We start from the raw sequence: 14,289 nt of genomic DNA, 5'->3' as shown, positions 1-14,289 counted from the left end.
CACAGGGTAAAGTGCTGCTTTTCAGTGCATCAGATTTCAGAAAATTTATTTAATAGCCTAACACCCTTTTCAATGAGCTTTCAGAGGCCAAAACCTCCTGCCTCAGGTCAGTATAATGCTGTTGCGGTATCCTTGCCTGACCTAAGGAAGGAAGTATTGGTCTCTGAAACTTCATTAACACAGGTACCATATTACTTTATCCTAAATTAAAAATAAAATTATTTTCTTTACCTTTCTTGTATGGCCATTTACTTTTTCTCATTGTGTCGCTCCCAGTCTCTAGATTCTGCTTTCCTTCGTTTTCGCTTAACTCTTCTGCCACGGTTTCCTGGCCATTTCTCATTTTTCTCTCCTTTTTCTTTGCTTTCTTCAATATTTTTCTGCCTCTCTCTCTCTGTCCTGATTTAATTCATTCTTACTATCCATTCTTTAATTTCCTTCATCTACTTATGGCTTTTCATCTTTTTCTCACCCTTGTTCTCCCCATGCCCCTTCCTTTTATTCTCCAGTCTTTCACTACTCTCCTTTTCCATCCAGCAGCTCTCTTCTTTCTCTCCCCATCCTTCCAGTCTCCCCTCTCTCTCCCCATCCTTCCAGTAGTCTCCCCTCTTTCTTTCGGCATCCTTCCGTCCAGTGTCACCTCTTTCTCCCTACCCTTCCATCCAGCGTCTTCCCTCTTTCTCTCCCCATCCTTCCATCCATCTATCCTCTCTCCTGATCCTTCCATCTAATGTCTCTCTCCCTCTTTCTAACCAGTGTCTCTGTATCACTCTACCCTTTTCTGTTCAGTGTCCCTTCTCTCTTCACATCCTTCCATCTGTTTTCTATCTTTTCTCCCCATCCTTCCATCTGTTTTCTATCTTTTCTCCCCATCCTTCCATGTTTTCCCTCATTCTCCCCATCCTTCCATGTTTTCCCTCATTCTCTGCCATCCTTCCATCTGTTTTCCCTCTTTTCTCCCCATCCTTCCATGTTTTCCCTCTTTCTCCCCATCCTTCCATGTTTTCCCTCATTCTCTGCCATCCTTCCATCTGTTTTCCCTCTTTTCTCCCCATCCTTCCATGTTTTCCCTCTTTCTCCCCATCCTTCCATGTTTTCCCTCATTGTCTGCCATCCTTCCATCTGTTTTCCCTCTTTTCTCCCCATCCTTCCATGTTTTCCCTCTGTCTCCCCATCCTTCCATCTGTTTTCCCTCTTTTTCTCCCCATCCTTCCATGTTTTCCCTCATTGTCTGCCATCCTTCCATCTGTATTCCCTCTTTTCTCCCCATCCTTCCATGTTTTCCCTCTGTCTCCCCATCCTTCCATCTGTTTTCCCTTTTTTCTCCCCATCCTTCCATGTTTTCCCTCTGTCTCCCCATCCTTCCATCTGTTTTCCCTCTTTTTCTCCCCATCCTTCCATGTTTTCCTTCGACGAGGCCCGCCCTGCATGCCAGCGCCAGCCCCCATTGCTGGCCACTGCTGCTTTTCCTGTTGAGCAGCAGGGCCGGCGCTACAAAAAGAAGAAGCGCTAACGGCGCTAAGGACAAGAAATGTTAAAAAAAAAAAAAAGCGCGGCACCGGCAGGCACTGTCTCGGCAGCCTTGAGGCATTGGCTGCTGAGGCATTGGCTGCTGGCTCGCAGGCTCCTCCCGCAGACGGGAGGAGCCTGCGAGCCAGCAGCCAATGCCTCAAGGCTGCCGAGACAGTGCCTGCCGGTGCCGCGCTTTTTTTTTTTTTTTAACATTTCTCGTCCTTACTCCTTAGCGCCGTTAGCGCTTCTTCTTTTTGTAGCGCCGGCCCTGCTGCTCAACAGGAAAAGCAGCAGTGGCCGGCAATGGGTGCTGGCGCTGGGCGGGCCTGGGCTGAAATTGGGTGGGCCTGGGCCCATCCAGGCCCACCCGTAGCTACGCCCCTGGGTTGAAATACTCATAAGTGCAAGTTCTTCTTGCCTCTACTAAGGGGAAGTTTGATTTCATAATTCCTTTTTAGGTATGGAGCAGTTTCTTATGGTTGTTTGCAGCAGCGTACCAAGGGCGGGGGCGGTCTGCCCCGGGTGCACGCCACTGGAGGGGTTTAGATAGCGGCCGCGCGCCTGTCAGCTCCGCTGGTTCCCTGCTCCCTCTGCCCCGGAACAGGTTACTTCCTGTTCCGGGGCAGAGGGAGCAGGGAGCCAGCGGAGCTGACCGGCACGCGGCTGCTCTCTGCACCCCTCCAGCGGTGTGCACCCAGGTGGGGGTGGGGTGTTATTGCGTTGGGGGGGGGGGTCGTGCTGCACCCAGGGGGGGGGGGTGCACATCGGCGATCTGCCCCAGTGGCAGCCGACCTAGGATCGTCACTGGTTGTTTGCATGATTCACAGCCAATCTCTGTATGACACAAAGAGGGGCAATTTCAATATGATATCTAAGTTGGACTTTGGACCAAGGGCAAGCAGTGGCTTCCCCATGTCTGTCTGAATAGCAGACAATGGACTTTTCCTGCAAGAACTTGATCAAACCTTTTTTTAACCCAGATATGCTAACTGCTGTTACGACATCTGAGCTTAAATGTTCAATGAGTGAAAAAATATTTCCTCCTATTTGTTTTAAAAGTATTTTCATGTAACTTTATTGAATATCCCCTAGTCTTTGTACTTTTTGAAAGAGTAAAAAAATTGATTCTACTCAATTTACATCACTCTGGATTTTGTAGACCTCAATTATATCTGTCCTCATCCGTCTCTTTTCCAAGCTGAAGAGCCCTAACCTCTTTAGCTTTTCCTCGTATGAGAAGAGTTCCATCCCCTTTATCATTTTGGTCACTCTTCTTTGAACCTTTTCTTATTCTGCTATATCTTTTTTGAGATATGGCGACCAGAACTGAAGGCAATACTCAAGGTGAGGACGCACCATGGAGCGATACTGAGGCATTATAGTATGTTCGATCTTATTCACGGTCCCTTTCCTAATAATTCCTAGCATCCTGTTTGCTTTTTTTGCTGCCACCACACACTGAGTAGAAGACTTCAGCTTATTATCTACAACGACACCTAGATCTTTTTCTTGAGTTCTGACCCCCAAAGTGAACCCTAGCATCAGGTAACTATGATTCGGATTATTCTTTCCAATGTACATCACCTTGCATTTGTCCACATTAAATTTCATCTGCTATTTGGATGTCCAGTCTCCCAATTTCCTAAGGTCTTCCTTCAATGTATCACAGTCTGCACGTGTTTTAACAACTTTGAATAGTTTTGTGTCATCTGCAAATTTAATCACCTCACTTGTCGTTCTGATTTCCAGATCATTTATAAATATTTTAAATAGCACCAGTCCCAGTACAGAACCCTGGGGCACTCTACTATTCACCCTCCTCCATTGAGAGAAATGGCCATTTAACCCTATCCTCTGTTTTCTAGTCCTGCCCATCATGTTCTATTCCTATGGATCTGTCTCCAGCTTTTCTTACATTTCACCCTCTCTCTCTCTCTGTCCCTACTTCTCAGCATAACAATTTGTATATGTGTTGCCAAAGTAATACTGTAGAAGGTAATTATATAAAAGGCAATCTATATGAAAAGTCCAAAAATGTGCCTCTCTTTAAAGCCTATTTTATAAAGACAACATTGCTGTTGAGGTATTATATTGGACAAGAGTAGATGGGAACTAAGGCCAGTGCCGAATGGACTTCTATGGTCTGTGTCTCACAAATGGCAAAAGAGGTGTGGACTAGGGAACTAAGGTCAGTGCTGAACATACTGTTATGGCCTGTGTCCTGCAAATGGCAAAAGATAGATGAAGATCAAATCTGCATATTGTATATCACTTTATTATCATATGTCACGAGTTAGGGTTCTGTGCATCTCAAGGGAGAAGGGAAAACATTATTGAGATTAGCAACTTAAATACTGTTAGCAATATTTTTGGTTATAAACTATTGTCCCAAGACTGCATCATATTTAGCTACCTATATGTGGTTGGCATGATTGCAAATTGCCAACCAGTGTTTATGCATGAATAACTGTAACCTGCACAGAGTGGCGGGTGCAGCTAGAGGAATGGTCTAGAGTTTAGTAGCTAGGATTTCATGCTAAAAAATGCAGGGTCGTGCATATGGGCTGCAAAATCCCAAGTGAATGGTATAGAACTTTTCTGCATGAAAGAGGAGCGGGACTAGGATGTGATTGTATGTGATAATCTTAAGGTGGCCGAATAGGTAGAAAAGGCAGTGGTGAAAACTAGAAGGATGTTTTTGCGTAGGAAAAAGGAGTTGAAGAAGCCCCTGTATAAGACTCTGGTGAGACCTCATTTAGACTATTGTGTACATTCTGGAGACCGCACCTTCAAAAAGATATAAACAGGATGGAGTCGGTCCAGAAGGTGGCTAATAAAATGGTCAGTGGTCTTCATCACAAACCATATGGGGACAGACTTAAAGATCTCAATATGTTACTTTAGAAGACAGGTGGGAGAGGGGAGATATGATTGAGAAGTTTAAATACCTACGTGGCATAAATGCACAGGAGGCGAGTCTCTTTCAACTGAAAGGAAGCTCTGGAACAAGGGGACATAGGATGAAGGTGAAAAGGGTTAGACTCAGAAGTGACCTGAGCAAATACTTCTTCATGGAAAGGGTGATGAATTCGTGGAACTGCATCCCAGTGAAAGTGGTGGAGACGAAAAAAGTATCGGACTTCAAGAGAGCTTGGGACATGTACATATGATCATATGATCTTTAAGGGAGTGATAGGGCGAGTAGATGGTATGGATGGGCAGACTAGATAGGTCATATGGTCTTTATCTGCCTACCTTTTTCTCTGTTTCATCTTGTTGGGCAGACTGGATGGACTGTGTGGGTCTTTATCTGCCATCATTTATTGTCTTACTGTGTTATAAGCATCCAAGTACCTTTATACAAAACCACCCCGAACCAGCCCCAACAGCGTGCAAATTCTCACCTCAAAATATGCCTGCTTCAGAGAAAATGTAGAATTGGTGTATGTACTCTACATGTGTACCTGTGTTTTCTAACTAGCCCTCTGCCCATTTACATTATGGCTTGCATAAACCCAAATGAATTTCTACAGAAGATAATCTGTACATTGTGTTTGAATAGCGATTTAAAGTGACAGTGTATAAAGTATACACAGCAACCAGGTACAAATTGAACCTTACCTGCACATACACAGTTTATCAACACAACTCCAAAATTGCCCCCTTCCATCCCCAGAACACCTGTTTTCTATGTAGCTAAAAATGGATGCACATACTAGTGACCAACTAAAAATCCAATTGCCCCCTAATTCTATAAATGGCACTAAAAATTATGCGCACAAATTTGGGTGTACGCAATTCAATTGAATAATGAGCCAATTAGTGCCGATAATTGGGCCCTAGCAATCAATTATTGGTGCTAATTGGCATTAATTGGCATTATTCAAAATTTATGTTGGAGCTGCGTGTAAATATTTTGCCCGATATTTAAAAGCAAATGGCCGCTAAAATGGTACTTAAGCAGCGATCCAGCACTGAATATCACCAGTTAGCTGCTTAAAGATATAACCAGCTATCCGCTGATTTTCAAAACCAGACCGGCCAAATTTAGGCTGCCACAATAGGTGGAATAACTTTGGCTGTTCTGATTTTAAGTGGTCAGTGCTGAATATCAAAATCAGGTCGGCCAAAGTTAAACCGGATATTCAATGCTGATCACCGGAAACAGACCTGCATCAAATATCTGAGTTTAGCACTGACCACGTGAGACAGCCAGGCTATCTCCTGCAGTCTGAATATCAGGACCATTATGTGGGGCTCCAAAAAGGGGGGGCGCAGCCGTGGGAGGGTAATGGGCGGATCAGGGGCATTCCCACAATTTATGCGCACTGTTATTCGAATAAAGAAAATCCGTGCCTAATTTAGGTGTGGTGATTTACACCAGGGTTTTGTTGGTGTAAATGCACCTAAACGTAATCACGGTTGCAGGCATGACACCTAACTTGGAATACCGTTTATAGAATAGCGCTGTGTTATTTTTTTAGGCACCATTTATAGAATTTAGTCCTTAGCCTGCTTGTGCGCCCAGTTTCTAGAAAAAGACTGTTGCACACGCAACTTAATTCAAAAATTGGCTAATTGTCCTTAATTGGTGCTAATTGGCACCAATTAGTAGTTACATGCATAACTGCCCATAGTTGTTATAGACTAGATTCTATATCTGGTACCTGAAAATTCGGCACAAATAAAAAAAATACACCTTGGCATATTTAGGTGTACTTTTGTAGAATACGCTGAAATTTCCGTAAGGATTATAGAATATGCCATGCGCTGGTCAATGAGACTAAATTTAGTCACAGGCAGTTATGCCAAGTAAAACTTGGTGTAAATGCCGATGCCTAAGTTAGGCACGGACAGTGCTTTTTTTGTGCCGGTACGCAACGGTACGGCGTACCGGCACCTTTTTCTCCTCCTCCCCTCCCCTCCCCTCCCATTACTTCCAGCGATTCTCCGCCTCTCCCCTGCCCTCTCATCGACGTGCAGCGATTTTTCCATCCCTCCCCTGCCCTCACCTCTCTCATATCCAGCGATTCTTCGTCCCCCAGCGTCCTCCTTCACTGCCTGCCAGCCAGTCGGACTCAGAAGCGAACGGTGCAGGCAGCGATTGGCTGGCAGCGTCGTAGCTTCCCTCTGCAAGTCCCGCCTATGCGTAAACAGGAAGTTGTAGGCGGGACTTGCAGAGGGAAGCTACGACGCTGCCAGCCAATCGCTGCCTGCACCGTTCGCTTCTCAGTCCGACGCTGGCTGGCAGGCAGTGAAGGAGGACGCTGGGGGACGAAGAATCGCTGGATATGGGAGAGGTGAGGGCAGGGGAGGGACGGAAAAATCGCTGCACGTCGATGGGAGGGCAGGGGAGAGGCGGAGAATCACTGGAAATAATGGGAGGGAAGGGCAGGGGAGAGAGAATTGCTGGAAATCAATGGGATGGGAGGGAAGGGCAGGGGAGAGAGAATTGCTGGACATGGGAAGGGCAGGGGAGAGAGAATTGCTGGACATGGAATGGGCTGGGAGGGAAGGGCAAGGGAGAGAGAATTGCTGGACATGAGAAGGGCAGGGGAGAGAGAATTGCTGGACATGGGAGGGAAGGGCAGGGGAGAGAGAATTGCTGGACATGGGATGGGAGGGAAGGGCAAGGGAGAGAGAATTGCTGCACATAGGATGGGATGGAGGGAAGGGCAAGGGAGAGAGAATTGCTGGACATGGGATGGGAGGGAAGGGCAGGGGAGAGAGAATTGCTGGACTTGGGATGGGAGGGAAGGACAGGGGAGAGAGAATTGCTGGACATGGGAAGGGCAGGGGAGAGAGAATTGCTGGACATTGATGGGAGGGCAGGGATGAGATAATTGCTGGACATGGAGGGGAGGGCAGGGAAGATAGAATTTCTGGACATGGAGGGGAGAGAGGAGAATCGCTGGATGGGGAGGGGAGGACAGGGAAGAGAGAATTTCTGGACATGGAGGGGAGAGAGGAGAATCGCTGGACGGGGAGGGGAGGACAGGGAAGAGAGAATTTCTGGACATGGAGGGGAGAGAGGAGAATCGCTGGATGGGGAGGGGAGGACAGGGAAGAGAGAATTTCTGGACATGGAGGGGAGAGAGGAGAATCGCTGGACGGGGAGGGGAGGACAGGGAAGAGAGAATTGCTGGACATGGAGGGGAGAGAGGAGAATCGCTGGAGAGGGAGGGGAGGACAGGGAAGAGAGAATTGCTGGACATGGATGAGAGGGGAGAGAGGAGAAATGCTAGAAATGGATGGAGAGGAGAGCAGGAGATAGAGAATTGCTGGACATGGATGGATGGAGGAGTTGGCTAGGAGAGAGGAGAAATGCTGACTTGGATGGAGGAGAGGGAGAGAGAATTATTGCTTGATATGGATACAGAGGAGGGAAGAGAGATGAGAAATGCTGGACATGGATGGAGGGGAAGAGAGAGGAGAAGTGCTGGACATGAATGGAGGGGAGGAAAGAAAAAAGAAGATGCGCATGGATGGAGATGAGGGAAAGGGAAGAGGAGAAAAACTGCACATGGATGGAGAAAATAGGCAAAAGCTAGATCCATCTTATACCTCCTCCAGTCAATTCCATGGAGGAGGACCCAGCTTTTACTTATGGATGTAGGGCAACAAAAGAAGAAGAAAGGAGGAAAGTAAAGAAATAATGGAAAGAAAGCCCTGGAAACGGAGTTAAGAGAACAGATAGAGAGCAGCAGAATCAGAGACTGGGACCAATATGGATAGAAAAACAAAGTCACCAGACAACAAAGGTAGAAAAAAATCATTTTATTTTCATTTTAGTGTTTGGAATTTGTCTTATTTTGCACTGGGTATACTGGAGCTGTAACAGCTTACAGAAATTATTTATAATGAAAAAAAATCACATTATTTTTTCTCCTATACTATTTCAATGATGTCTGTTTATATGCGCCATGGCTGGAATAAGGGGTGTGGCTAATGTGGGTGTGGCTATAATAGGGGCGGTGCCATGTGTGGTGACCCCGCCCACAATGAGTACCGGCACCTTTTTTTCTACAAAAAAAGCACTGGGCACGGACCAGGTATATTCTATAACAACGTGCATAGATTTTAGAAACACCCATGACCTATCATTCCTCACCCATGGCCACACCCCCTTTTCAACTATGCGACTTAGAATTTACGTGCAACACGTTACAGAATATACTTAGACAGTTGTGCATGTAAATTCTAATTAATGCCAATTAGTGTCAGTAATTGCTTGTTAAGAGGCAATTATCAGTGCTCATTGGCTTGTTAATTAATTAACATAGTAACATAGTAGATGACGGCAGAAAAAGACCTGCACGGTCCATCTAGACTGCCCAACAAGATAAACTCATATATGCTACTTCTTGTGTATAACTTACCTTAATTTGTATCTGCCATTTTCAGGACACAGACCGTAGAAGTCTTGCCCAAAACTAGCCCCACCACCCAAACACCAGCCCCGCCTCCCAATCTTGCCTAAGCTTCTGAGGATCCATTCCTTCTGCACAGGATTCCTTTATGTTTATCCCACGCATGCTTGAATTCCGCTACCGTTTTCATCTCCACCACCTCCCGCGGGAGGGCATTCCAAGTATCTACCACTCTCTCTGTGAAAAAATACTTCCTGACATTTTTCTTGAGTCTGCCCCCCTTCACTCTCATATCATGTCCTCTCGTTCTACCGCCCTCCCATCTCTGGAAAAGGTTCGTTTGCGGATTAATACCTTTCAAATATTTGAACGTCTGTATCATATCACCCCTGTTTCTCTTTTCCTCCAGGGTATACGTGTTCAGGTCTGCAAGTCTCTCCTCGTACGTCTTGTAATGCAAATCCCATACCATTCTCGTAGCTTTTCTTTGCACCGCTTCCATTTTTTTTACGTCCTTAGCAAGGTATGGCCTCCAGAACTGAACACAGTACTCCAGTTGGGGCCTCACCAACGACTTATACAGGGGCATCAACACCTCTTTTCTTCTGCTGGTCACACCTCTCTCTATACAGCCTAGCAACCTTCTGGCTACGGCCACTGCCTTGTCACAATGTTTCATCGCCTTCAGATCCTCGGATACTATCACCCCAAGATCCCTCTCCCCATCCGTAACTATCAGACTCTCCCCGCCTAACACATACTTCTCACATGGATTTCTACTCCCTAAGTGCATCACTTTGCATTTCTTCACATTGAATTTTAATTGCCAAACCTTAGACCATTCTTCTAGTTTCCGCAGATCCTTTTTCATGTTTTCCACTCCCTCCCCGGTGTCCACTCTGTTGCAAATCTAGATTACAACCAAATTTGCACATGCAATTTAAGTTGTGCTACATAGAATCCGGAGGTGTGTGTGCTCAAAATCCAGCATGCAACTTCAAGGTGGGTGTGAACATGGAGCGGCAGGGGCGGGTCAAGGGCATGTCAGGCAGTGACACATGCGGGTTATAGAATACTGCCTTTACATGCCTTACTGCCCACAGTTACATAGTTACATAGTAGATGACGGCAGAAAAAGACCTGCACGGTCCATCTAGTCTGCCCAACAATTTAAACTCATATGTGCTACTTTATGTGTATACCTTACCTTGATTGTTTCTGCCATTTTCAGGGCACAGAGCGTAGAAGTCTGCCCAGAACAAGGCCCACCCTCCAACCACCAGCCCCGCCTCCCCCCACCGGCTCTGCCACCCAATCTCGGCTAAGCTTCTGAGGATCCATTCCTTCGGAACAGGATTCCTTTATGTTAGGCACAAGCATTTACACCAACCATGGAGATGGTATAAGTGGTTGCACCAACATTAGGTGCATAAATGCAGACTTCTGCTAATATTCCATAACAGCAGTTCTGTGTTACTACTACTATTTAGAATTTCATAGCGCTACAAGGCGTACTCAGCGCTGTGTTGAACAGCCATTACAGAATTCGCATTTAGCCTGCATCATCCCAGCACCTCACTGTTGGCACCATTTCTTGACTTTACCCCATAATGGGTTGAGCTGATTTAGATAGCTTAACCCTTGTTTTATATATATAAAAATGTACCACTCAGGACCTGATATTCAGCTGCCAACATTCATCATTTCTTTATATCAGGGGTGGGCAACCACAGTCTTCGAGGGCCACAAACCAGCTGGGTTTTCAAGATTTCCACAGTGAATATGCTTGAGATTGATTTGCATGTACTGCTTCCATTGTATGCAAATAGATCTCATGCATATTCATTGTGGAAATCTTGAAAACCCAGCTGGTTTGTGGCCCTCGAAGACTGTGGTTGCCCACCCCTGATATAAAGAAATGATGAATGTTGGCAGCTGAATATCGAGTCCTGAGTGGTACATTTTTAAGTACAGGCTTACTGGGAGGTGACAAGAAAAAGCACCTTCTATTTTATGGCTCCTTTTTTATGGAATGGGTTACCTTTAGATATTAATCTTTTAAGAAATTTAAAACCATGTTAAAAACCCATCTTTGTATTAAGGTTGATTGTTAGAGCAGTATATTTATTTGGAAGGGCAGGTGGCCCTTAGCAATTTAGGGTACAGTACTAGAACTTGGTATGAATGTTCTTGATATGATTGTGTTCTCTCTTATTGACCAGTGGCATTCTTTTCTTAACTTTTTGTTTTTAATAATGATTGTACATCATTTTCATTTACTTGTTTAAAAAAGCGATTACGAAAGGTTTAATAAACATAAACATACACTGCCTCCAGCTAAATTTGACCTGGTATTCACTGCCGACCCCTATCCAGGCACCGGCACTGAATATCCAGGTGTTTGGCAGCATCTGGAAGTTATCCGGATACAGCATATACCCAGATAGCTAACCAGGCTTAGTTAGGACTGCCGATGTTGTGGTCCAGCATGCCTGCTTTATCTGAGGTGCCTGGATAACGTCCAGATCTGCCCGGTCTCCTCCCCTGGCTCATCCTGGCACTAACCAGAGAGGGCCATGGTTATCAGAGTAGATATTCAGCAGAACTATACAGGTAAGTACCGCTGAATATTTGCTCTAGAGTCGACCAGCATGATTTAATCGAGCAGGAGCCTTTCCTACTTGGTTAAATCATTTTAAATATCTCCCCGAAGTTGTTAAAAAATAGAAAACAATACCTTGTCTGCTATCCTCTCTATCTTTGCACCTACTTCTCCCTATTTCTCTCTCTCTTTCTTTCTTTCTTTCTTTCTTTGCCCTCCTAGCCTGCATCTCTCTCTCTCTCTCTCTCTCTCTCTCTTTCTATCACTATCACTCCCTTCTTCACTCATTGTCTCTTGCTCATACATGTCCATTTCACGCTGATGCATCATCTGCTCTCTCCCTTGACAGAATTTGTACGTATGATGTCGCGCTGATGCCAGAGGAGGAATCGCTCTGTGCACCTGATTGAGAAGAGACAAGGAAAGACCTACATCCTGGTTGGAACCTGAGGATACATCAGTAACCTCACTGCTAACGTCCAAAGGCAACAAAAAAATCTGTCACTGCAACGCTTCCACCACTTCAGAATCAGAAACGTTTTATTTCCTATCACTGGGCCCTTGTTTTTACTGTGTATGTCTTGATGTGTCACCTTATTTCCTCAAAGAAGCCCATCCTTCAACCTCCCTCTGTCCCACATGAAGGGCAATGTCAGTATCCCTCTCCTTGAATCCTCCCCTCCCTTTTCAACCTTCCTTTGACCACACAAGGAAGGAGCAGCTCTATCCCTATCCTGTGTTCTACTCTGGGAGGGGGCTGTCTCCATCCCTTTCACCCCAGCTACAGAATGCTTTCTGTTTTATACTAGAAGGGTGCTGTCTCTATCCCTTTTATCATCTCCATTCTCCCTCAAACTCCTTCTGTCCCATACTGGGAAGTGGCATCACTGTCCCTCTAATCTCTAGAGCTTTCTGTGTCCCAAACTGGGTGGGAAGTTTTGGCCAACCTTCTCTCTTCCAGAGATCTTTCTGTCCTACTGTGGGAGAGCTCTCTCATTCCCATGCTGGAAGGGTAAGTGTCTCCATCCCTCTCTCCCCAGAGCACCATCTAGTGTCCCACACTTAACTCCTTCAGCTTTAGTTTTCCATATTTTCCTGTGGAATTAAAATTGATATTATATAAAACACCTATGCCATGCTTGTTTGCAAGATTTCTCTGTTAATTTCCTATGTAGATTGGTTGTTATTTCTGTGACCATTTTATCTGTTGAAATAAAGATATTGACAAATCATAAGTAACGAAATAAAACTACTGAGAGAAGCTGTGATGAAATGAGGGTCTAACATAGAAGAAACAGTATAAGCTAAGAAGTCCAGGGTCTTCGGATGCTTTTAGACTCATCTTTAATGATGGAACCTCAGATTAACCTCAGAAAAATCTATGTTTAAATTGAAGCAATTACATTTAATTCAATCTTTATTTTTTCTTCAACATTTCAGAGTATTGGTTCAGGCTTTAATTTTGTCATCTCTGGACTATTGTAATTCACTATGGGGCTCATTTTCAAAGAGAAAAACATCCAAAAAGTGGCATAAATCTGGATTTGGATGTTTTTCTCACACAAACGGCCAAATTGGTATTTTCAAAACCAATTTTTAGACGTTTTTCTATGAAGTCCGTCAGAAATGCGTTCAAATCACAAGGGGGCGTGTCAGGGCATGTTAAGGGTTAGATCTGCATGTTCATAACACTTGGACCTTTTTTGCCATAATGGAACAAAACAAAAACATCCAAGGCTATAAGTTGGATGTTATGGTCTAGATCTGTTTTATTAATGAATAAGCCACAAAAAAGTGCCCTAAATGACCAGATGCCCACTGTAGGAATAAAGAAATGACAACCCCTTACTCCTTCAGTGGTCACTGACCCTCAACCAACCCCGCATAGATATAAATGAAACAGTACATACCAACCTCTAGGACAGCTTCGGATCTTATGGCCAGTCCTATTAGAGCAGCAAGCAGATTCCTGGAATAGCCTAGTGATGAGTACAATGTACTGTAGAGAAGGTGAACCAGACCCATAATCCACTCTTAACTATTACACTTGTGGTGGAAAGTGTCAGCTCTCCCAAACCCCTCAAAGCCTACTGTACCCACATATAGGTGACACCTGCAGCCAAAGGGCTATTTTGGTGGTGTATAGTTGGCTACAGTAGATTTTTCATGGGTTTTGAAGAGTTCACAATACAATATAAGGGGGTAACAGTGAGATGTGTACCTAGGACCTTTTAAGTGAAGTCCACTGCAGTGCCCCTTTGGGTGCCCCACTGCTCTGTTGGGATGCCTCTGTGGCCAGTCTACTAGGAAATCTGGCTCCTTCTATGTCCTAATGGCTTGATTTTGTGCGTTTTCACTTGGATTTTTTGTTTTTGGAAAATGGTCCAAAAAGATAGATGTACTAATCACAACAATGTCTAGGAAATTATCATTTTCAAAGAAAGAAGATAGATGTTTTTCTGGTATGAAAATGGTCATTTTCACTACCTGATTTTTGGACATTTTCAGCAAAATGTCCAAAGTCGGATTTAGATGTCCTATTGAGAATGCCCCTCTATATCTAGGTAATTTGCAGAAATGATTGAAGAAGCTAAGGTTGACTCAGAACACAGCTGTTAGGCCAGTGGTTCCCAAACCTGCTCCTGGAGACGCTCCAGCCAGTCAGGTTTTCAGGATATCTACAATGAATATTCATGAGATACATTTGCATGCGGTGGAGGCAGTGTATGCAGATCTCTCTCATGAATATTCATTGTGGATATCCTGAAAACCTGACTGGCTGAGGTGCCTCCAGGACCAGGTTTG

At 44.8% G+C, this 14,289-nt stretch overlaps 1 protein-coding gene across 1 annotated transcript in view; it reads left to right on the top strand.

The window, feature by feature from the left end:
- The window catches only part of LOC115456733 (calcium-binding protein 2-like), a 78,646-nt gene extending 65,932 nt beyond the window's left edge, over positions 1–12,714 (top strand). The window contains exon 6 of the mRNA XM_030186004.1: positions 11,834–12,714. Coding sequence (XP_030041864.1) covers positions 11,834–11,859 — 26 coding nt within the window. The 3' untranslated portion in view covers positions 11,860–12,714. The remainder of the gene's footprint in view (positions 1–11,833) is intronic.
- Positions 12,715–14,289: the final 1,575 nt, after the last annotated feature.

Source organism: Microcaecilia unicolor, chromosome 1, assembly GCF_901765095.1.
Source record: "Microcaecilia unicolor chromosome 1, aMicUni1.1, whole genome shotgun sequence".
NCBI lineage: Eukaryota > Metazoa > Chordata > Amphibia > Gymnophiona > Siphonopidae > Microcaecilia > Microcaecilia unicolor.
The sequence above is the reverse complement of the archived record's forward strand: the minus strand, read 5'-3'. Positions and strand labels throughout refer to the sequence as shown.